The 24,842-nt window shown below is 53.3% G+C and overlaps 1 protein-coding gene across 1 annotated transcript in view; it reads left to right on the top strand.

Annotated features, from left to right (window-relative positions):
* GRK5 (G protein-coupled receptor kinase 5) overlaps window positions 1-24,842 on the top strand; it is a 246,783-nt gene that overhangs the window by 201,625 nt on the left and 20,316 nt on the right. The window contains exons 5-8 of the mRNA XM_003255024.3: window positions 12,956-13,056; window positions 14,793-14,885; window positions 19,646-19,709; window positions 20,657-20,797. Of these exons, the coding sequence (XP_003255072.1) occupies window positions 12,956-13,056; window positions 14,793-14,885; window positions 19,646-19,709; window positions 20,657-20,797 (399 nt within the window). The remainder of the gene's footprint in view (window positions 1-12,955; window positions 13,057-14,792; window positions 14,886-19,645; window positions 19,710-20,656; window positions 20,798-24,842) is intronic.

Here is a 24,842-nt window from a genome sequence, read left to right as displayed (position 1 = left end):
ATTGGAGGTTCCTTTGATGCTGGCGGAGCTGGCTCTGCCTCTGACCCTGTCCTTAATGTGTGTGCATAGTGTTTCCTGCCCAGAATGCCTCTCTTTGGAGTGGCGGCAGACAGAAGACTCAGCCACAGGCTTCCTGAGGGCACCCCCAACTCTCTCCTGGGTGGGCAGTGATCCTGGTCCCTGTGGCTTGGCAGGCCCTGCCCATCCGTGGACCTTGGGCAGAGAAATGGCATCACGTGGCTGAGGTGAGGGGCAGGGTCTCTTGAATTTCCTGGCTCTTAGGAGATTCCTGCCCCCCGCTCCCCCACCCCTTTATTTCCCAGCCCCAAGGAATGAAGTCTTCACTGGAGAAAAATCCAACACGACTTCAGATTGAGGAGGGTGGTGGGTGTTCTGGAAGATGGAAAGTTGGTGGGCCCTGCCCTCGCCTCTCATGCACAAAGAATGAGGGACACTCCCCACCGTTTCCCCACCGTGAACATCCCCAACACCTTAGGGCCTGGGCTCCATGTGTCAGTGACCTGCATGTGGTTGCACTGGCCCAAGCGGAGCTGGCTGCATGCAAACCACTGGCCAGGAAGAATCCCACTCCTGCTGCTGCTCCTGCAGCTGCGCCGGGTCCCGCGAGCCCCCGTGTGCGCGGCCTGTGTAAACAGCGCGTCATCTCCTGTTGCACACTCTGGGCCTGCGGGTCATGACCAGGGATTATCAAATTGACAGAGCTCAGCTGGCCTCTCACTCCACGTCCGGGCACATTGCATTTTGTTAATTATTGTCTTTTGCTTTTGACGTAAAGGGTCGGGGTCTGGGTCAGGGTCACTGTGTATTTTCCTTTCCTTCTCATTAAAGTTGCCCAGCTCTCAGGGCCCCCAGTTAAATTCTGCCAGCGTTTAAAGATGTCTTCCCTCGCTTCCCAACCCCTAAGCGCCCTTCATCCTTATTTCTGTGAAGCCACTGGAATAGCAAAGGAAATGTGGGTCAGGATCTTTCAAACCCAGTCCATTTTCTTTTTCTTGAAGGGCTGCAGCTATTTCTGAAGGGCTGGGTTTTTCTACTTTGTTGGCCCAGAGAACATGACACGCTGGGTCTCAGGGTGACCAGGTCAGCAGAGCACTGTGAAGGGGCTGGAACCACCCCCCATCCTTTGCAGCCCCAAGGCAAGGCTTGCTCCCGGCACTTCCCAGCCACATGGCCCTCACTTGGTTGCTCATAGCCCTGAGCCTGCTGTCTGCCTGTGATCCTCAGTGCAACCCTACCATCTGAAAGCGGTCTAGAAAAGTGTCAGTTCTGCCATTAGGAAAAGTGAATGCATCCAGAGCTCTAGTCTTGGAAGAGTTCCTAGTGCACAAATGGCATGAGCTGGAGGATAGAAGGGTCCTTCCTATTGCCTGGCTAAACCCCCTTTACCCTTTGGGCCACGATCAAACCTCTCCACAGCCGTGGAGCCACCTGTGTCTAAAGAGGCCACCTCTGTGAGCGCTGTCTCCTAGGTGCTGAGGGGCTGTGACCTGCACTCTACAGCCTGCAGTCCTTGCTGACCTTGAACTCCTGCCGTTGGCCAACAGAGTTAGTCTCTGAGGTCCTTAGGGTGGACCTCATGGCCTGGGCACAGAATGGGCACTCAGGGAACCTGTATGGCTGATGGACCCCAGCTGAAGAAGCTTTCTGACTGGTCACTGGAGCAGTGGCCTCACCTCCACCTCTGCTCACAAAGACAGCTCCCATGCCTTGAAGTCTCTTCCTGGCCTGGTGGAAAACCCAGCTACCCTCATGGTCACCACCAAAGAGGTACAAGAGATCCTCAGCCAAAGAATTAAGGAGCTTGCAAGAGTGGTGGTGTGTATCTGCACCATGATGGAGTCACAGGCCTTTTGTGGACACCGGTTACTTCTGAACACTGTGTCATGGTGTCACTCCCACTTTCTCCTCCACCAGACACACGATGCTGCAAAGAGTCCTGTGAGCCCCTTAGACTCTAGGTCTTTGGACTGTTCACCAAGGAAAGATAAAAATGGCAGACTGGATGCTATCTTCCTAAAGGCATCATGGCCTCTGGAAGGGCCCTGGAGAGGCCCCTTTGAGGGTTGGAGACAAGGGAAGATCCAGAGTTTCTTTGAGGGGGGACTGAGGCTTAAATAACTTGCTAAGCATGCTTTTTAAGAAAAAGAATAGGAGGTTAGGTACAAAAGTGAATATTGAGAATGAGAAAAGAAATCACAACAATTACTCAGGCCTTGGAGATTCAGATCCTTTTCATCTGTGACCTCAATTTCCCGGAAGTGCTTCTGTAGAAATGCTCTGTCTCCCAAGATAGAGCATTCTGTAGCTCCTAGGACTACAAGTAAAGGACTACTCCATCTCAACAAACAAACAAACAAACAAAACCCTAAAGCTTCGGCCTCCTCAGCGTCATTGCAGATCTGCTTTTTTTTTTTTTTTTTTTTTTTTTTTTTTTTTTTATAATAGAGTCTTGCTCTGTCGCCCAGGCTGGGGTCCAGTGTTGCAATCTCGGCTCACAGCAACCTCCACCTCCTGGGGTCAAGCAGTCCTCTCGCCTCAGCCTCCAGCATAGTTGGGACTACAGGCGTACACCACCACGCCTGGCTAATTTTTGTATTTTTAGTAGAGACAGGGTTTCATCATGTTGGCCAGGCTGGTCTCGAACTCCTGACCTCAGATGATCCACCTCCCTTGGCCTCCCAAAGTGCTGGGATTATAGGCGTGAGCCATTGTGCCCGGCCTCAGATCCGCTTCTGATTGGAGGCTGTGCCCACCTTCATGGGAAACAGTGAGCATCACCTTCCTTTGAACTCAAAAGAGGCACAGTGAGTGCCTTCCAGCTTTGATCACAAGGACCTCTACCCACGGGCTGCCGGTCCAGTGTGTCTCTGCCCAGCGGGGCTGTGCCTGGCACAGTGCCCAGGCCATGCAGCCCATCACCTTGGCTGACCACGAGGACACCCTGGTGAAGAGCTGGGGGTGCTTGGGCTGAGGGCTGCTGGATGTTGGCATCAGACCCAGGGTGGAGGGAGGGACAGGCCACAGCACTTTGCTCGTGAGCGTGTGGCTGGGCTGATTTATTTTCTCCCTAGTGACCCCGAAAACAAAACCCTGCCTTTTTTCCTTTGGTCTGTTCTTGTCTGGGGCTTGTGGATCATGTCTCCTGCCTGGCCATGGACAGAGAAAGGAACTACTCCAGACGGACGTGAGGGTGTGCGGCAGTGGCTTTTCCACATGGCCCTGAAGGTTTTGATTAAAAAGGTGGAAGAATGGTGCTTTTTCTTCCTGTCAGCCAGACCTTAAATCAACCCTCAAGTGAGGAAATGCTCTCTGCGCCTGTTGCTCAGCAAACCTTTTTCTCTGGTTGTGACCGTATGAGCATGTTTAATTGCAAGCCAGGGTTTAGGGTTGGAACAGCCCCCATTTGCCCCACCACCCTCTGCTTTCCCCACCCCAGACCCTGTCGCTGCAGCTGGGTGAGCAGGGCTGAGTGAGCTCACAGAATCGGAGCTCGGCGAGACGAGGGGAGCTCTTGGCCATGTGAAGAACATTTGGAGGCCTCCTGCTCACCTGGCCTAAGCCCCTGATTTTACAGATGGTGAATTCGTCTGGATTCTTGGCAGCAAGTGGCAGATACTTACCTCTCAGTTGCTCAAACAAAGGGGGAATTTACTGCAGAGATGAGGAGGAGGGCATTCTCTCCTATGGTCAAATGAAACCATGAGACTGACACGGCGGTACCTAGGCTGGGAACCCCCGAACCAGGACACTTCTCCCCCACCCAGCAACCCTATCCTACAGTTTCTGCCTGAGATGGCCACGGCCCCTCCATCTGGTTTTAATTAAGAAAATTCCTTAGAACTGTGATTGGCCCAGCATGTTACAAAGGCAGGAGGCAGACCAGATGACCCCATAAAGGACCTTCTGGTGGACAGACCTGCTATTCTCTATCTCCTTCTTTCTTGCTGTGAACGTTCACACATGCACACAGGCGCGTGCACACACACACACTTATCCAACAAGCATATTGAGCACCTACTATGTGCCAGGAACATCATCAGTTCATTCAGCAAAGCAGAGTGGAGAGATTGCAGGGTTTGGAACTGGGCAGGCCTGGATTTGCGTCTTAGGTCCGCTACTTGCTAAGTGTTCCATCTGCGGGCATTTGCGGAACCCCCGCAGCACACCTCGTGCTGTGCAGCGTTCCATCTTGATGAGCAGGAATGGGACCACACTCCTCTTCCCAGAGCTCTCTAGGGCTCAGTTTCCACATCTGTGACCCCGGAACAGTAAGCCCCCACCTCACAGCGTTGTTCTGGAGAGCAACAGAAGTAAAAATTTATGAGAAAACCCACATCAAGGCCCAGTGCAACGCCTGCTTCTCTCAGGGGCCGTGACTGTTGGGCCAGCCCGTCCCTCAGGCACCCACAGCGGCCTCCAGCCCTGGCTCCTGCTAAAGACCCGACTCCCACCCCTGCCCCCGCCCACGCCAGGCTTCCCGTAGCTGACGCAGATCCCCTCGAGGAGGGTCAAGGGGCGGCCAGGGTATGGTTGTGGGAGTGTCCCTCCTCTGTTCCCGCCCTGGAGGAGAAATGAGGGTGGCCTCCCAAGAAACAATGACCTCCACCCCGTGACAGCAGGACAGGGCAGCCCCCTTGTGTGGAAGGAAGGGGACCCGTGGGAGCCCCTTTCTTCCAGAGAGTCTTCTCTCTCTCCTGCTCAGCTTTCCTGAAAGCTGAGCCTGTCCACGTTGGGAAATTGCAAATAGTTTACATGGGGAATGTCAGCTGCCCACATATGAAAATATACACATCATTAAGCCCTAAGTGCTCGCGTCTGGAGATAGAGCGGACAGTCTCCCGGGCCGACCTTTTGTCCGCTGACGGAACCATGGCTAATGAGCACGGAGTCCTCAGTGGGATGTTTTCCTCTGCTGAAGTGAAGCATATGTTGGACGTTAGCGTGTGTGTGTGTGTTTGTGTGTGTGTGTGTGTGTGTGTGAGAGAGAGAGAGAGAGAGACGCATGACAGCACTATACAAACACCATTGGTCAAAACACGCAGAGTCCACCGCACCTCCTTATCCAGCCCCCATGGGCCTCCAGGGAGGGCTTGTTCCTCAACGCCACATCCTCCTGCACACTGTCTAGGAAGGAATGTGGCGTCCTTGGAGTACATGCTGGTGCTCAGGGATAAGGTTCTCTGGCCAGATTCCCTGGGTTTGAATCCTGTCTTTGCTCCCAGGCCAACTATGTGCCCTTGAGCAAGTTACTTAACTTCTGAGCCTATTTCTGCGCCTGTGAAGTGAGGATAGTAAGAATAATAAAACCTATCTTAAGAAGATTAAACAAGGTCACTCCACATAAAGCTCCTAGGACCTGGCATATCATAAGTGGGTGCTCAAGAAAAGGCAGTGATGGCCAGGTGTGGTGACGCATAGCTGTAATCCCAGCACTTTGGGAGGCTGAGGCAGGTGGATCACTTGAGGCCAGGAGTTCGAGACCAGCCTGGCCAACATGATGAAACACCGTCTCTACTAAAAATACAAAAATTAGCCAGGTGTTGTGGGGCGCACCTGTAATCCCAGCTACTCAGAAGGCTGAGGCATGAGAATCACTTGAACCTGGGAGGTGGAGCTTTCAGTGAGCCAAGATTGTGCCACTGCACTCCAGCCTGGGTGACAGAGTGAGACTGTGTCTCAAAAAAAAAAAAAAAAGAAAAAGAAAAAAGAAATGGCAGTGATAGCAGTGATAATGAGAATGATCGTAGCAGCCGTCTCCAGGAGGTGGGGCTGGAAGAACGGTCCTGCCTGCTGGGAGGATCATCTTGGATGTGGTTATGCCAGAAGCAGGTCCTAAAGAACTGGGTGGGGTTTGGACATGCCATGAAGGGGTGAGAAGGAACGAAGGGACGAAGCAAAGGTCCAGTAGACAGAAAGCTGGAGCTCGCCCAGGAAACAGCCAGTGTGGGGCCAGAGCACTGGAGAGCAGGGGAAGGAAAGGGGAAGCAGGTCGGGCAGGGTGTCGGGGGCCAGGTCTAAGAAGCCACTAGACTTGGTCCTATAGGCAGTGAGGGCCGCTGATGCTGTGTGATGCAGAAAAACTCCTTTGGGGACCATTTTGTCAAATGAAAGAGCAAAGAGTAGCAGAGACCTGTGAGGAGCCTCCTCAATAGTCCAAGCAAGAGAAGAGAATTCTCCAAACCAGGGCAGCCAGCTGGGGATGGAGAGGAGGCGGTGGGTGGCAGAGATGCCAGGGCTGAGATTGCTGGATGTGAGTGTTCCCAGCTGTGAAATGGGGACCAGCTGGTTTTGACTGGGGCCAAGGAGGCCAAAGCCATGTCCTTCCCAGAGGGCTGGCTCAGGATACCTGGTTAAGGGCTTATACCACTCAGATCCATGCCTCCCAGTCAGAGGTGCCAATCCTGGCCCCACCATGGGCCAGCAAGTGACTTGCAGGGGACCCCTTCTCTTAGTTTCCCCATCTGTGCCATGAGTGGGTTGAAGGGCTGAGCCCTGAGGGGTCTTTCCTGGAGGGTCCTCTGATCTCCACCTCCTCCTGCGCCATCTCACTTCTGAATCTCTGAACGAGTATCAGGCCTGTGTTTCTGGACAGTTCCTGGGGTGACACAGGGCAAAGGATTATTGGTGGCTCCTGGGGAGGCCTCTGGGTGTAGCTCTGGGTTGATTTCATGGCCTCTCAGTCCCCCTCCATCCCTGGGTGCCTCCAAGGACACCAGCCAAGTACAACTGATTCCTTCTCCACTCTGACACTTGAAACAAGGATGTTAATGCAGGGAGATGCTTTGGGAACCAGAGCCTCAAACATCTGGAGTTTCTCACTGATGCAGGAAATGATGTCCCTTCCTCATGTCAGTCATTCATGGTGCAGAGGCAGGGAGCAGTGCCGGGAGAGCAGGTGCAGCCGCCTTGGCAACGTCATCCTCAGGGCTGATGACTCAGCCACTGGTGGCTGCCCCAGGAGAGGGTCAACCTCAAGCTACGGCAGCATACCCTGTCAGCCGTTCCTGCTTATTTCCCATGATCCTCACTAGTCCCTCTGACTCCGAACAGTGTCTCCCTTTCTGTTCAGTGCTGACTCTGTCCTCCAGGCCCTGGCCGTGCAGTCCAGCTTCTCTCTCCTTCAAGGTCCAGGCCTGTGTTACCTCTCTAGGGCTCCCTCTCGAATTGATCTCTCTCTCTTTTTTTTCTTTTCTTTTTTTTTTTTTTTTAATTTGAGACCGCTTCTCACTCTGTTGCCCAGGTTGGAGTGCAGTGGCTCAGTGATCTCAGTTCACTGCAACCTCCGCCTCCCGGGTTCAAGCGATTCTCGTGCCTCAGCCTCTTGAGTAGCTGGGACTACAGGCGCATGCCACCATGCCCGGCTAACTTTTGTACTTTTAGTAGAGATGGGGTTTCACCATGTTGGCCAGGCTGGACTTGAACTCCTGACCTCAAGTGATCCACACACCTCGGCCTCCCGAAGTGCTAGGATTATAGGCATGAGCCACCGCACCTGGCTGAATTGATCCCCTTTTTCCCCTCAATTGTTATTGCAGAGGCCGTACTCCTCTGGTCTGAGATTATAGTCAGTTTGTAATTATTCCAGGTGTGCACACCTGGCCTCCCAAGTCTTTGGGGACCAGAAGGCTGGCAGGCCGGTGGGGTGAAGGAGCATAGGGAAGCAATGGCACCACCTTGTGGACGGCCTGCTCCGTGGGCCTTGGCTAAATGGGCGGAGGCAGAGCTGGGGTTGGGCTGTCGCCTGCCCTTGTGCTTGGGTCCCTCCCTCTGTAACGCCACTGAGGGTGGGCGTCTGAGCATCACCCTTGGGTGTGGTGGGTGATCCACACATGCTTCCCGGATCCAGTGCTGAGTGTGGTGCCCACTGGGGTGGCTTCATGCCCAGGCCTGGCCCCTGCCTTCCTCCTCAGCACCACTCCTCCACAGCTTGCCTCAGTGCCTGAAATACCCCAGATCATTCCTGCTTCAGGTTAAGCACAGATGGCACTGTGAAGTGGCAGTTGACCTGGGAGGGGTGTGGCATTGAGCATTTGCTGTACCAAGGGGTGCTGGGGGCAAGGGATTAGCCAGCAAGTCACCCCATTCACTCTAAACCCATTGCTATACAAATGCAGCTTCAGGACAGGCCCCTAGCTCTTCTCTCCAACCACACTGCCACCCCAACAGTCTCATCTTTGAAAATTCCAAGGCCTCCCGTGCATTGAATCATTACTGGTCAGTAATACATCATCCACACATCATGAATATCCCAGAGGTTTCTGTTCTGATGGAACAGAAGATGAGAGAGGTGACCTATGCGGCATGATAGAGTTTAGAGTCACAGCAGCAGAGGATGCATGAGATGAGGACAAAAAGGAGGGGAGAGGCTTAGAGAGGAGTGAAGGTGAGAAGCCACCCTAGGCGTACTTCATCCATTTTGGTGGGGAGTCTGCCCTACTTATGTTCCAAGTGGTGGGAAGAGCTTTTCTCAGTGCCCTGTAGTGCCCAGAAAAACATCCCAGGCAAGCTTCATCTCTTGCTGCCTGAAAAGGTACATTCTGGTTATCACAGACATCAGGAACTGCCCGGATCCCCAGAACCAGTGGCATAGAGCAGAGAGTGAGTCTGGGCCATAGGGAAGAGGTGGTAAGAAGGAGTGAGTCATCGGGGGTCCCGAAGGGAGTTCCAAACCAGCACGAGCTCTGTCTGATCCGCCCGCTGGAACAGCAGGCAGCCTTGGCTCCCCTGGCCCAGTGCGGCTCCAGGTTCCTCCAGTGCAGGATTCAAGGTCAATTTCCCATCCCAAGGGGGAGGCGGGGCAGGTTCTTTTACCTCCAGGTGAAGGGGGCTTTTATACAGAAGAACCGGCTCACAGAGCAGGCAGAGTGCCTCAGCTTCAAGTTCACCTCTGTCCCTCCCCAGCTTCAGGGGGGACCAGAAGGGGAGAGTCCTTCACCAAAGAAGTGGGTGGGGAGCTCAGCGCTGGGGAATGATTGCCAGAGGGGTCCTCACAGCCTACAGTTCCTCGTGGCAGGCAAGGCCTTTCTCATCCAGCCAGAGGGGAGAGAGCTCTCCAGCCAGCACCCCAGGCTACACAGCTGTGTCCCCCAGGCATATCTTGGTGTCTTCAGCTGTCCCAGAGAGATGGTTACGGAGCCCTGCTCAGGGGTAGCTGGGTGTCCCCCTGACCGTCATCAGAATGGACTCTGGCAGGGCCAGGCTGGCTCCCCACGTCGAGGCTGACCACTGGGTAGCTTCAGCTGTGCAAGGCCACAAGGGGCAGGCATTCATGGTGGGGCCTTCAAGCAGAGAAACTCCCCTGCTCCTTCCAGTTAACTTGATCCTTTCAAAGAAACCTTGGTGCCCAAATTCACTGTTGTGTTAAAGTCAAGGTCTGCAGCTAGAGCTGTTTAAGGAGACCACCAGGTGACCTGAGGGGTCCCGGACCCCTGGGGGAATTTTACCAACGAGCACCACCAAGACCCCTTTCCAACCTGGCTGCCTTCACCTCTGCAGGTATCTACAGGCCTTGAGGCCCTCACGCTTGGATTTCTGTACGGTTAGACATTCAAGGGACATCTTTGATGGGGGGAGCGTGGCACCCCTGACCGTCAGCTCCATCCCAGAGGGACATCCCTGCAGGAAGAGCCAGAGTGCTGCCCAGCCATGGCTCTCCTGACACTCCTGAGTCCTCAGTGAAGTGAGGGTAACATTTCTCTCTAGAACCCACCTGGCCTGTAGGGTTCCCCCCTCCCTTCCCCAGAGTACCGGGGGCTAGGGTCAGACCTCATGGGTCCTGAGGGGATAAGGTGAGAGGGGGGCACAGGTGGCCCAGACAGCCCACTCCCTCCAGCCAGATCTCACTCATTAGACACCCAACCTAGGTTCAAATCCCCTCTCAGGCACTTATTGGCTGAGTGACCCTGAGAAAATTGCTTAACCTTTCCGAACCTCAGTTTCCTCATCTGCAAAATGGACACTATAATAATAGCTACCTCAGGGTATGATTCAGTGAATTAATGAAGCAATGTGTTTAGCACAGGACCTAACTAGAGTTAGCCTTCAATATATGTAAACCATTGTTACCAATTAAATTATTTTTATAGGTTTTAAATATTGGGTCTGTGGATAAATTTCATTTGGAGGAGAAAAGTTTGCTACCAAAACAAACAAAAAAAACAAGAAGAAAGAAGGTTTGAAAGCCATTGAATTTCAACCAGCCCATTTTGTACATCACCATGTACAGTGCAACCGAGAGGCATAAGAATTTTTCTGTTAAGATATTGTACCTTATAGTATATAATTTCTGTCTTACTGGAGAAAAAGTATTTTGAGGTCAAAACCACACTGGTTCCATCTCTTTTTTCTTTTCTTTTCTTTTTTTTTTTTTTTTTTTTGAGACAGGGTCTCACCCTGTTGCCCAGGCTGGAGTGCATTGGTGTGATCATGACTCACTGCAGCCTCGACCTCTTGGGCTCAAGGAATCCTCCCGCCTCAGACTCCCAAGTAGCTGAGACTACAGGCAAGCCACCATGTTTGGCTAATTTTGTTTTTATTTTTGGTGGAGATAGGCTGTCACTATGTTTCCCAGGCTGGTCTCAAACTCTTGGCCTCAAGCAATCCTCCTACCTTGGCCTCCCAAAGTGCTGGGATTACAGGCATGAGCCGCGGAGTCCTGCCTGGCTTCATCTTCATCTTTTAATTCTACCCCTGCCCAGCACCAGGTTGTGCCTGTGGTAGGTAAGGATGAGTCCTCCCTAGGTGGAAACAAAGGCAGAACCCTGCAGAATGCACACAGGTGGTCAACTCAGGTCCCCCTTCTGACCATTCTGTTTCTCCCCATGGCCCACCCTGCTGGCATCTCTATCTGGTCCTTGCTGACTTGCACCAGGCACAAGGTCATATCCTGGCACAACACATTGTGTCGTCTTGCTCATGAACAGACAGCCAGCACCAGCTCCATGCCAGGCCTTGGGCCCTCCTGGACTAAGGGTGCCAAGCCATCAGCTCTCTCCTTCCTGAAGCATATTTGCCCAGGGCTCGGGATTTGTTCTGATACTCAGTTGCTCTGAAGTAGCCTGGAGGTACTGGTTCCCAAGAGACTCAGCTGCCAGAATTCCCAAGAAAGTTCTCCAAGTCTTAGAAGCACAAGCCCCCAGTTGTCGATTCCCAAATCTCAAAGGACGCTTCAGGCATCTCTGGAGCAGCTCCTTCCTGTTTCAGAGGGTGAGACGGAGGCACAAAATGGCCAAGGTCAGAGGCCGGGCCAGAGCTCAGGGTCCTGGCTCTTGGCCTGGGGCTCCTCCCATGACATCGAGCATCTTTTCTGCAAAAGTTGTGACCCATGCTCTGTGGGTTGCTCTTCTGTGTCTCCTGGGGCAGAGTGGGAAGGCAGGTGGGAGACAGCAGCCACTACCCAGGCTGCTGATGGTAACTGGGAAATGTGCTCTGAGGCTGCTGTTTGGTGGGAATGGCTTGGCCTGCACTTGGGTAAGCGGTGTTTACTGTCACAGCAGCTCGCATCCACACCGCAGGCTGCCCCCCCAAGAAGCTGAAGCCTCTCAGGCCTGGCTCAGCGGGGAGACCCTGAGGGCAGGGGTGAGCCTGCAGAGAGGGCTGGACCTAGAAAAGAAGGAAGGAAGGGATTTGGACATTCAGAACCGTGGAGAACAGAAAACAAGCCACTAATTTCATTCACCAAGGACAGGCCGGCTGCTGCCTCAGGCGTCCCCTCCACCCCTGGGGATTGACACCCCCGCCCAGAAACCATCCGGTGGACTTAGCAAATCAGCCCCATAGGGAAGAGGAGGCAAGGCTTTCAGATTTCAGCATCCTTTTGGGAGAGAGCTGTGTCCACACCCCATCTTTCTGAGCCCACTCCCAGCAATTTTCTCAATTATCCCTGTAATGTGTTAAAAACCCATCTCAAAGCCCAGCTGGTGAGTCAGCCCCTGGGAACAGCTGGCAGAGGGTGAATGGTGGGAGGAGGGGAGGGTGTGGGTGAGGCCTGCCCTGGGTGGAGCTGCCTTTCAGATGCGGCCGCCACTCCTGGGTAGGACACAGCAACTCTCGGAAATGTCCTTTCAAACTTAAAATACTCAGGCCAGCAGTTTAACCTAGAAAGATAAAGAAACAATGGTGGTGACATTTATTTCGTGCTTGCTACTACTGCCAGATCTGGGCCAAATGCCTTACCTGAAGTTTTTATTGACTTGCTCCAAGAGAAACTCCTGTTCCTGATCATCTTCCTGACAAGAGTGAGGCTGAGCAGTTAAGACCAAGGCCACAGCCGCGAGTCACAGATCTGGGATTCAAACCCAAGCCTGCAGCTCCGGGGCTATAGCTCCCCTCCCCTCCTCACCCCCCTCCTCCCTCCTGAGCCTTCCCGTCCACCTTGGCCTGATCCAAACCCTTTCACACATGAACCTCGAGGCTGGGCAGGTGTTCATCTTCTCTTTTGCCCTCGGAGGAAAGAAGCCCAGCATGGCCAAGGGGCGTCACCAAGCCTGCTGGGGGCTCAGTGCTGGGCTGGGTCACGCTGCACAGCCCCTTATGGTTGGGAGCATTTGCACACCCTGTCAGCTCTGACTACATGCCCAGGCCATAGGGACTCTCATTATCAATGTTATGCAGATGAGGAATGAGGCTCAGAGAAGCCAAGTGACCTCCATGAGGTCACACAGCCTATAAGTGGCACAGCCAGAAGTCTCACCCTGAACCTGGGCTCATTCACTACCTTCCAGCTCAGCCACCTCCCCAAACCACCAGTGTCCAGGTAGCCCTGAGCCAGGTGCAGGCTGGAGGGGGCAGCCAGTCACACGCTGGGGTGGAGACGGGCTGCCAGGTGTACCAGCACCTGGAGCCTGACTGGTTCTTGGCCCAACACCTGTGGGCAAACCCGGCCACACTGCTGCTGGCTCCTCACTGACCACCTCCCTTCCCTTCCTTCTTCCAGTCCCCTGTTTTCATAGCCCAAGTTGGCCAAGACCTGGTCTCCCAGACGGAGGAGAAGCTCCTGCAGAAGCCGTGCAAAGAACTCTTTTCTGCCTGTGCACAGTAAGTGCCCTAGTCACCTGGCCTGTCCTCCCCGGGCTGCCCGGAGATGGGATGCCGCCGCTCTCTACCTGACCATACAGGGCACTGAGGCAGGTCTTCCATGCCTGACAGCTTCAGCCAAGTTATACCAACTGTTTGTATACTTCCCACGAAGAGAAAAAGATACCGAGGTGCCAAGTCCAAAGAAAACATCTACTGCAAAGGGTGTTGAAAGCAAGTGGCTCTCCAGGCTGTTGAGACAGAGGAATGTGCACATTTGAACCTGTCTGGGTGGTTTGGAAATCTTTCCCAGGGTCCTCAACCCCCACCACCGCCACCAACCAGAGCCAGTGCTACTGATGCAGGGGGCGCTTCTCAGCCAAACCCCGTCACCTTGTCTGCAGGTGGCACGTCTGCCCCGCAGGGGGTGAGACAAGTCGATGGCCATGCTGCCAGCAGAGCACCAACTAAACACCCACCCCATCCTGCACACACACACTCTGAAGGCATGAGCACCGAGGAGCACACACAAGTACACACAAGTGCACACACACTTGCTGACACACGCGCGTGCACGCGTGCACACACACACACACACACAGGCTCATGAAAGCTCTCCAAAACCAGGTTACCCCACATAGCTGGATGAGCTTAGGGGCTTTTTCTGTGCCCTTATTCAGCACCACAGACATCAACTGAGTACCTACCTGGCACTGTGCTGCGTGCTGGGGGATACCAAGGTGAACAAGAACCCAGTCCTGGCTTTCATGGAGTTTATGCAAGAAAAACAGCAACCTGCATGCACTTTGAGGGGAGCTGGGAGGGCCGTCCTGGGACCAAGCCCTGGGTTACGTGCTGGGGAGACACCCCAGTGGGCAGAGCAAGCTTGGTTGCTGCTCTCTTGGGGCTGCCCAGGAGTCAGATCCAACAGTGGGTGGGGTCTTGGTTGGTGACTCTGACCCTGAGGGAATGACCATCTTGGCTCCCAACGATGGCTTTCAGGTTTGGCAGGACACAGATTCTGACATGCCCCACCTGCCGTAGTCCCCTCCCTTCCCCAGGCTCCAAGTGCCTGTGCTAGATTACTCAGCGTGTCCACTTTCTAAAGGGAGGAAGCTGCCTGCAGACAGTTTCAGAACCTGCCCCGATGGCCTAAGACCCATAGAGATCCACAGCATCCCAGGGCTCGGCCTGGCACCTGGCCCACAGTAGGTGACCAGTAAATTCCACTACATGCATAAAAAACTCCCAGTGGCTTTGCTAGTCCAAGACCAGATCCAGAGCTGCGGTTCTGAGGGGCTGTGGCCCCACCCTTCCCCCAACCACCCACCACCCCTGATTCCCAGCCCCTCATTAAGTCTTCGTCTGTTCTCAGCTTAAGGTCACTTCTTCAGAGAGACCCCTCTACCCTTCCAGTCCCCCCAAACTCATTCATGATGACATACCTCTGGGATCATTTATTTCATGTTTGCTATTCACTGTTTGTGTCCCACATACAATGCCAACCTCTTGCTCCCAGCTATATCCCAGGGCCTAGAACAGTGCCCAACACATGGCAGGTACCCAACAAGTGTTGGCAGGGCCAACCAATTTCATATAACCCCCAGTAGAATGGCAGGACCTCTGGCCAGACGTGCTGCATCTGCATGGGTTGAGAGGCCCTGTTTGCTTGCATTTCCAAAGCTGGATACAGCTTTGCCCCTGTGCTTGAAGATCGGGATTATAAAATGTTCATCCTCTTGCTCTGTCTGCGCTAGGTCTGTCCACGAGTATCTGAGGGGAGAACCATTCCACGAATATCTGGACAGCATGTATTTTGACCGCTTTCTCCAGTGGAAGTGGTTGGAAAGGTGAGTCCACCACACCCCATACAGATCAGGGAGGCAGAGGGTACACATTTTTCATCTGAGAATTCATATAAAAATCAGTTACCTCCCATGGGCTCATGTTTAAAACAAAATTAACCTGACTCCCCGTTGTGTATTCCAGAAATGCTGTATGCTTATTCAAGCACACACACACACAAACACACATTCACGCAAACGTAAACAGCATCTTGTTCTTACTTTTTTTTGCTTCACTGTCTTTGGGAATTCTTTCTCTGTCAGCAAATAGAGCTGCCATATTCCTTGGAGTAGTTGCACATCCTTGATTTAATCCAGTGCCCTGTTGATGGATATTGAGGTGGTTCTCCATTTTTCTGTGTGCAGCCCTCCCTAAATAATAAATAGCTTTATACATAAATCTTTAAGTACTTCTGCAAGTATATCCAGAGAAATTCCTAGCAGAGGAATTTCTGGGTCAGAAGGCCCCTGATTTTAAACCGTGAGTGCTGTTAAGCTGCCGTCCAAAACAGCTGCCCCTGACCTCCAGGGCCACAGTGCCCGAGTGCCTGCTCCTCAGCTTCATCAACGCTGTTCGCATCTTTTCCTACCTCGTGAGTGAGCAGTGCACTTCCTCATTGCTTATTTTCTTGTGTCTCTAATAATGGGGGAGACCAAGTGTCTTTTCCTGGGTGCTTGCTGTCTTATTCTCTTCAAAGTACTCGCCCATGCGTGGCTGTGACTTGGGCAGATGTGTCCCCCTGTGACAGATGAGGAAGCAGAACATAGGACCTGACTTAGCTTCCCAGCAAGCCAGCAGTGCTGCCGACAAGGCCCCAGCCCTGAGCCCCCAGCGCAGTGCTCTGCTACCTTCACTGGCCCAGGATTTGCAGAGCGGGGCGATGCCTGTGTAAAATCCATGCCGGGCTAAGCTGGTAGACAAGGGTGGGAGCCTCCCCTCCCACAGCCCAGAGTCCCTGTCCCCAGAGGCCTGGCATGCACAGCCATCTGGGGGCATCCGGTGAGAAAGGAGCCATCCACTGCTGCCTGCCAGCCCCACAGCTGACTGTCTCCCCCATAGACACTCAGGAAGCTGCAGGCCAGGAGCCCCTCCGAACCCCATTCACAGCCCTTCCCTGCCTACTTCCGGAAACCCAGCAGAAAACCCTTGGCTCTGCAGCCATGGATGGGTGGTTTCTCTCCACCTGACTGGTGGGGATGACAGTGTGACCAGAGATGGCCTCCTTAGTGGCCGCCGTCCACCCTGCACAGGCACATCATGGCTCCAGGAAAGCTTGAGAGGCAAAGGATTGGCCTAGACATCTACTGAGGGCACCAGAGCCCCCAGTCTGGGTCCGAGTCCTGCCTCTGCCTCTTCCCAAGGAGGGTCCTCAGAAAGGGTCACTCACGACTCCACACCCCAGTGTCCTCATTTGTAAAATGTGGATGATTGTGCCTGCATTGTGGGCTTGGGCTGAGGAGGAGATAAGATAAGCACAACACCTGCTGGAACAAGGCAGGTGTTCCACAAAGCTCAGCCATTTGGCCACAGGAAGTAAACTGCTGAATGCAGTTGTTGCGTCCATCACCACCATCATCACCATCACCACCATCATCAGCATCACTGCTGTTATCAATATCCCACCGCCATCAGCAGCATCACCGCCGTCATCAGCATCATCGCCATCAACATCACCGCCATCAGCAGCATCACCGCCATCATCAGCATCACCGCCATCATCAGTGTCACCGCCATCATCAGCGTCACAGCCATCAGCAGCATCACAGTCAACAATAGCATCACTGCCATCAACAGCATCACAGCCATCAGCAGCATCACAGTCAACAACAGCATCACTGCCATCAACAGCATCACAGCCATCAATATCACTGCCATCAACGGTATCACTGCCATCATCAGCATCACTGCCATCATCAGTCTCACTGCCATCATCAGCCTCACTGCCATCATCAGCATCACTGCCATCATCAGTATCACTGCCATCATCAGCATCACTGCTGTTATCAATATCCCAGTGCCATCAACAGCATCACCACCATCATTAGTATCACCACCATCGCCAGCATCACTGCCATCATCAGTATCACCGCCATCAGTGGCATCACCACCATCTTCAGCATCACCACCATCAACAGCATCACCACCATCATCAGCATCACCGCCATCATCAGCATCACTGCTGTTATCAATATCCCACTGCCATCAACAGCATTACTGCTATCATCATTATCATCGCCACCATCAGCATCACTGCCATCATCAGCCTCACTGCCACCATCAGCATCACTGCCATCATCAGCCTCACTGCCATCATCAGCATCACCGCCATCATCAGCATCACCGCCATCAACAGCGTCACTGGCATTAGCCCCACTTCACCAGGTCTGATACTGGGAGGCACAGCCAACTCTTGCTGGGGGGTCAGTCCTGATTCTGACAATTACAGGGCAGTCTAGTGGAGCTGTGTTCGCCATGCCCATGTCCCGTTCTGGAGCCCTGGGCTGTGCAACACACAACCCCAATCTGTGCCCACCCTCCCAGAGTGGCAGTGTGGGGTCAGGATACAGAGCATGGGCTGCCTAGACCCCAACTCCAGCCCACCACTACCAGCCAGGGCCTTGAGCAACTCATTTCACCTCTTGAAGCCTCAGCGTTCTCATCTGCAGAATGGGGACAATAATGATCCCCGCTCCCTGAGGCGGTGTGAGGATTATAGAAGCCCCCATGCGTGCTTGGAGCAGTAGGTATTGTTACTATAGAGACCCCCAGAGGGGGGCATGCCCTTTATTCCCAGGAGTTCAAATAATGTCATAACACTAGTTTACAAAGAGCCCTCCGCTGGATGTAAGGCCTTCTCATGATCATTTTCCTCAGAGGAGTTGAAGCAGCCTTGGGCCACTCAGCAAGGGCCTGGCAAGGCTGGAACCTGAATCCAGAGGCCTCCTCCCAAGTTCTTGGGCCTTGGTCCACCCAGCACTCCATTCCCATAGCAGCCTTTGTTGGTGGTCACTGGCTTTCCTTTTTCTTATCTGCACCAAGCACATGAAATGGAGAAATTGTCCTTTTTACTCTGTGGCCTGATTGCAAAGAAGTTAAGAGTTCACCTTTTGAAGGCATTAAGTTTTTGGAGCCTGTAGGGCAGGACCCTGGCCTAGGAATGCCCTACATATCAGATAGCACCCTGCACAAGATCCTGCCCGGTTGGTGCTCTACTGCTGAAATAGTCAAGGGGTTTTTTTCCTCCCAAGGTTAACCAAGAAATTCCTGGGAACTTGCATTACACTCATTTCCCCCAGCAGAGAAATTCTGTGGAGATGCCAACCAACCGTTTCTCCTCCATGCATCGTAAACTGTTAGGCGGGCCGCCTTCATGTGGTTTCTGGGTGCGGCTGTAGGGAAGGCTTCCCAGGGCCACGTGGTAGAGGCAGGCATGTGGCAGCTCTTCCCTTTGGCTGTCCAGCCGCTCCTGTGCAGAAGAGCGGGATACCCGCAGAGGGGCAGCTCTGTGCTTCGGTGGGGATTGGGCCCTGCGTCCTGAGGAAGCACTGGTGAAGGGAGAAGTGAGCCATGGCATGCAAATTCAAGATGGGGTGCCAGAGAGTTCCCTGGCTTTTCAGGGCCTTCCTCAGAGTGCAGCTGTGGTGCCACAGATGTGATTTCCAGGGAAGACTCATTCGTTCAAGAGCTGCTGCGTGACTGAAGGCTCCCTGGTCATCCTCAGCTGACCCAGTTCTTTGGCCCAGTTCTGCCTCGATCCAACCCCTGCCCTGATCAGGACTTTTGAGGAGTTTTGGGGCAGGAGTTTAGTCCCGGAGAGCCAAGAGCCAATTTTCACGTTTTAAGCTGATTACTCGTAGCCAAACAGACCAGCAATGCAAACCACAAGCCCTCTTCACCGTGTTGTCCTTTATGGCAACTAGATAGGACCATGTCTTTGCTTAGTCCAAAAAGTGCCATCATGCCTCATGATCAGAAGTTCTGTCTGATTCAATGTCATAAATGGCATTGGCTCATTAAAACGAGGAGTTGGAAGACGCAAGGTGATCATTACTTCCAATCCGATCTTGGCAGGCAGGATCTTCTCATGTTCCTCATCTATGTGGGAGATATAATAAAGGGTCCTCAGTGGTGGAAAGGTTGGGAACCAGTGGTAAAGATCCCCAGGACATGATTTGAAGACTAGCACCCTCTGCCCCCTCCTGAGGCCGGGTCTCCTGGGCCAGCAGCAGGAGTGCCTGCAGGAAGGAATAGGCGATGCCCAGGACAGGAATCACTGCCATCCTGCTGGGCAGGCTGAGATGCACAGGTGTAGGGAGGGCTGTGACCTCCTTCGTGTCCTTTGTAGGACGCTGGTCCTTTGTGGGACGCTGGTCCTTTGTGGCTCCTGGCCCCCACCCCTTCCTGCACAGAAGGCACAGCTTCCTTCTGAGTTTCACTGCATGATTTGCAGAGAGAGGAGAACCACATGGAAAGTGTGGTCAAGCATCTCTGTGCTCATGTTTTTCAAGCTTTCTGAGCAAGTGAGGCCTGTGCATCCCCCAGCTTGCAGGGGCCTGGGGGCCGGGGGGCTTGGGATTTGAACACTCAGCTTCAGACTAAGTCCTCGAAGGTCCAGTCTCCAGCGATGATTCCTGGGGGGTCCCTGGGGCTGCTGTGGGGCTCCTGGAATTACACCCCACCCCAGCTGCTTTCAATGTGCTCCTGTTTCCTGTGGATTCTGAGTCTTGGCACCATGAGACCAGTGTGGGATTCTTCTTTCTTCCAGGCAACCGGTGACCAAAAACACTTTCAGGCAGTATCGAGTGCTGGGAAAAGGGGGCTTCGGGGAGGTGAGTGAACATTCATGTTTTTAATTGAAGTTCTTATATTCAAGTCACCTTTCCTGTCCCTTCTGGATCAACCTAAAGGGTCGGTGCAGGGGTCCCCCGGGGGCACCAGTGGCTCCATGTGGGCCCCGGGGGCAGTGAGGGTGGGGGAGAGTCAGTGGCCTTGGGGCTATCAGGTGTGTCAAAGGTGGAAGGAGGGTGTGGAGCTGGGCAGGTAAGACAGAGGGGCTCTCCCGCCCGCCTCGGGCAGGGTCCAGCCTGCAGAGGACAAATGGGCAGCCCTGGTCATGTGTGGGGAGGAGATGTGAGGGCGTGAGGAGGCTGGGCAACCTTGGCCGCTCAGTGCCTGGATACCCCTGTCATGCAAGATTTGAGATTTCGTTGTACATTATCTGATCTTCCCAGCATGTGAGGCAAGCCTTGTTATTCCCATTTTAGAGATGAGGAAAACTGAGGTCCAGAATGGTTAGGTGAGCCAGCCAAGGGCACACAGACAATGTGGGGCAGAACTAAGACTTAAGCCCAAATGCTTTGGTTCCCGCTTATCTGGATTATAAAGTCAGGGTTCTTGAGGGTCTCCTATCACTGCCTCCCAAAACAAACTTCTCTACCAGCAGCCGGTAGGAGAAAATCCTGTTGCCCTGGGAATGGAATGGTACTTGGGGCCCCAGTCAGTTATCTAAGCCTTGGTGTGAGTGGCTCATTCTGCCCCTTCCAGGGCTGGGAATCCTTGAAGGAGAGGAGGAGGGAGGGCAAGGGCCCAGGACAGCCGTGGGTCCCAGGCCAGGCATCACTGGGTCCTGGGAGCCTGGAGCACCCATGAAGCCAGGCAGGGCCGGCTCTCACCCCATCCATTCTCCACCTGGGAACTCTGTGGTCCTGGCCTTGGAGGAGCTCGGGGCAGGCCTCCACGGTGCTCTTGCCACCCTGGTTTCTTTCTTGCACTGCAGGTCTGTGCCTGCCAGGTTCGGGCCACGGGTAAAATGTATGCCTGCAAGCGCTTGGAGAAGAAGAGGATCAAAAAGAGGAAAGGGGAGTCCATGGCCCTCAATGAGAAGCAGATCCTCGAGAAGGTCAACAGTCAGTTTGTGGTGAGTGAGCATCTGGGCCCAGTGACCGGTTCGCCGTTCTGTGGACTGGGGCTTCCCTCCCTCCGGAAGGGCGTGGTCCTCTAATGCGGCAGGTCCCCACCCCGGGGAAGGGGAATGCCAGTGGCAGGGCTGAGCTACAGAAAGGCAGCAAGACATTCCTCCATCACAAGGCCCCTTGTGGTCAGTTGTGGCTGGCTTTGTCCCATCCTCAGAGCCGGCCAGTGCCTGGCTCCCTGCTGTGTGTGAGACCGATGCTTCTGTTCTCCTGGACCACTTTGTAAACTCCTCAGTGGACAAAGCAAGTTCACCTGGGCCCAGCCTGGGAGCTGTGGGTTCCACAGACCCTCTAGGCTGGTGCCATCATGGTGAGGACCTTAGTGCCAGCATCCTGGGATGGCACTATCAAGTCTGTGTGCGTTGTGTTAGTCAGTCTAGGCTGGGCCCTGCTGCAGTAACACATTTGCCCCAAACCCTAAGTAGCTGAATACAGCAGAGGTTCATCTGTCACTCACCTGAAGTCCAATCAGATTGGGCCACCCTCCTCCATCTAACAGCTGCCCCGTCTGGAGCCTTGAAAGTGAGTGCTAGGGGTTCCACGCAGAGACTTTCCACTGCCTCTACTGGACAGCTGTTCCTGAGTTTCACCCACAGTCTGCTAGCTGGAACCAGTCAACACAGAGACAAGTTAGTTTCAGGGAAGGCTGGGAAATGTGAAGTGCATGGATATTTGGTCAGCTCTAATATCTTCTGCTACATGCTGTTATAAAAAATAAAGCTTGGTGCAGTGGTACATGCTTGTAGTCCCAGCTACTCAGAAGGCTGAGGCAGGAGGATTGGTTAAACCCAGGATTTCGAGGCTGCAGTGAGCTATGATCGTGCCACTCTACCTCAGCCTGGGTGACACAGCAAGACCTCATCTCTAAAAATAAATACATGCATACATTAAAAATAATATATACACAAGGTAAAAATTTAAGCAGCACAGAAGGATATACAATAAAATGAAAAGCTTCCCTCTTTTAGTAATCACTCAACACATGTTTTATTCATGTACAGGCTTTATTATTTTTAGCCAATGGGATCTTCCTGTTCCTCTTATGGAGGAATGTTTTTCCCTTACATTGTAGATCTGTTTCTCCATCCAGACCTCTAGTCACACCCCTTTTTAAAGTTGGGCATCATTCTCCTGAAGAGATAAAGCATAATCTATATAGTCAGTCCCCATGAATGGAAATTGTTTTCCATCTTTAAACCACTACAGGGCCGGGCACGGTGGCTCACGCCTGTAATCCCAGCACTTTGGGAGGTCAAGGCAGACAGATCACTTTAGGTCAGGAGTTAAAGACCAACCTGGCCAACATGGCAAAACCCCATTTCTACTAAAAATACAAAAATTACCTGGGCATGGTGGTGGGTGCCTGTAATTCCAGCTACTTGGGAGGCTGAGGCATAAGAATCACTTGAACCTGGGAGGCGGAGATTGCAGTGAGCTGAGATCATGCCACTACACTCCAGCCTGGGTGACAAGAGTGAGACTTCGTTAAAAACAAAACAAAAAACAAAACAAGCAAACAAAAAACACTACAGACCAGTGGCACTCCAAGAGGATGGAAGTTTGCATTTTGGGATCTCATCCCAGGCCACCCCCAGCTGCCAGCCTTGTCTGGGGTACAGGTGTGGGCAGTGCCATGGTATGTGGAGATGAGGCAGATGAGGCTAACTCCAGCCATCATTTCAGCCACGGGCCTTCTTGAGTCCAGAACCTTCCTCCCCACCACCAGCCCCTTTAGCAGGGACCCCTGGATGCTGCCTATGGAGCCTTGTCTCTGAAGGGACGGTGCTGGCTCTGGCCACGGATGGTGCTGGCGGGTTCTGCTCGGGGAAGAGGATCGTGTGACTCACAAAGCTGGGTGGCATGTCTTTAAGGGCCTTCAGTTACGATGGCTGCACCTTCTTTAACTGTGCCCCATCCACGGCCCCAGCAGGGAGTTCCCACGGAGGGAGCCCTTTCTTGGTGATCACTTGGGCAGATGTGGGAGAAAGGGGACAGCTGCAGCTGTTGCAGCAGAAGCACAGTCCCCATGAGCTTGCTCATCCTTGGCTGCCATTTTGTCTCCTTTCCTCAAAAATAGCTGATGTTGATGCACCAGTTTTATGGCACAGCCGGTTCCCAGCCTGGCCCACGATGGCCGAGTTTCATGTGTGCCGCCTCCCTATGTGGAGAAGGATTACCTTCTGTTGTAATTTGCCCCTCCTGCCCCACCATGGCCTTGCTTCACAGAGCCTTGGGTGTCTGGACTCCACCAGCAGAGGACTAGACCCCCCTCTCTTGGTGGTCCCTTGCCAGGTGGATCAGTGTATTAGTCCATTTTCACACTGCTGATTAAGACATAACTGAGACCAAGCAATTTAGAAAAGAAAGAGGTTTGATGGACTTACGGTGGCTGGGGAGGGCTCACAATCATGGTGGAATGTGAAAGGCACTTCTTACATGGTGGTGGCAAGAGAAGAATGAGAACCAAGTGAAAGGGGTTTCCCCTTATAAAACCATCAGATCTCATGAGACTTATTCACTACTATGAGAACAGTATAGGAGAAACTGCCCGCAATTCAATTATCTCCCACCGGGTCCCTCCCACAACACATGGGAATTATGGGAGTACAATTCAAGATGAGATTTGGGTGGGGACACAGCCCAACCATATCATTCTGCCCCTGGCCCCTCCGAAATCTCATGTCCTCACATTACAAAACCAATCATGCCTTCCCAACAGTCCCCCAAAATCTTAACTCATTTCAGCATTAACTCAAAAGTCCATACACAGTCCAAAGTCTCATCTGAGACAAGGCAAGTCCTTTCCGCCTACAAGCCTGTAAAATCAAAAGCAAGTTAGTTACTTCCTAGATACAATATGGGTACAGGCATTGGGTAAATACAGCTGTTCCAAATGGGTGAAATTGGCCAAAACAAAGGGGCTACAGGCCCCATGCAAGTCAGAAATCCAGCAGGGCAGTCAAATCTTTTTTTTTTTTTTTTTTTTTTGAGACGGAGTCTCGCTCTTTCACCCAGGCTGGAGTGCAGTGGCGTGATCTTGGCTCGCTGCAGGCTCCGCCCCCTGGGGTTCACGCCATTCTCCTGCCTCAGCCTCCCGCGTAGCTGGGACTACAGGCGCCTGCCACCTCGCCCGGCTAATTTTTTGTATTTTTAGTAGAGACGGGGTTTCACTGTGTTAGCCAGGATGGTCTCGATCTCCTGACCTCGTGATCCGCCCGCCTTGGCCTCCCAAGTGCTGGGATTACAGGTGTGAGCCACTGCGCCCGGCGCAGTCAAATCTTAAAGCTCTAAAATGATCTCTTTGACTCCATGTCTCACATCCAGATCATGCTGATGCCAAGAGGTGGGTTCCCATGGTCTTGGACAGCTCCATCCCTGTGGCTTTGCAGGGTACTGTCTCCCTCCTGGCTGCTTTCATGAGCTGGCATTGAGTTTCTGCAGGTTTTCCAGGCAAACAGTGCAAGCTGTCAGTGGATCTACCATTCTGGGGTCTGGAGGACAGTGGCCCTCTTCTGACAGCTCCAATAGGCAATGCCCCAGTAGGGACTCTGTGTGGGGTCTCTGACCCCACATTTCCCTTCTGCACTGCCCTAGCAGAGGGTCTCCATGAGGGCCCCACCCCTGCAGCAAACTTCTACCTGAGCATCCAGGTGTTTTCACACATCTTCTGAAATCTAGGCGGAGGTTCCCAAACCTCAATTATTGACTTCTGTATACTCGCAGGCTCAACACCACATGGACTGCCAAGGCTTGGGGCTTCCACCATGGCTCGAGCACTGCATTGGCCCCTTTCAGCCACGGATGGAGCAGCTGGGACTCAGGGCACCGGGCACCAAGTCCCTCGGCTGCACACAGCACGGGGACCCTGGACTCAGCCCGTGAAACCATTTTTCCTCCTAGGCCTCTGGGCCTGTGATGGGAGGGGCTGCAGTGAAGACCTCTAACGTGCCCTGGAGACATTTTCCCCATGGTCTTGGGGATTAAGATTCA

Source organism: Nomascus leucogenys, chromosome 3 (genome assembly GCF_006542625.1).
Source record: "Nomascus leucogenys isolate Asia chromosome 3, Asia_NLE_v1, whole genome shotgun sequence".
Taxonomy (NCBI): Eukaryota; Metazoa; Chordata; class Mammalia; order Primates; family Hylobatidae; genus Nomascus; species Nomascus leucogenys.
This window is presented reverse-complemented; position numbering and strand designations above follow the sequence as displayed.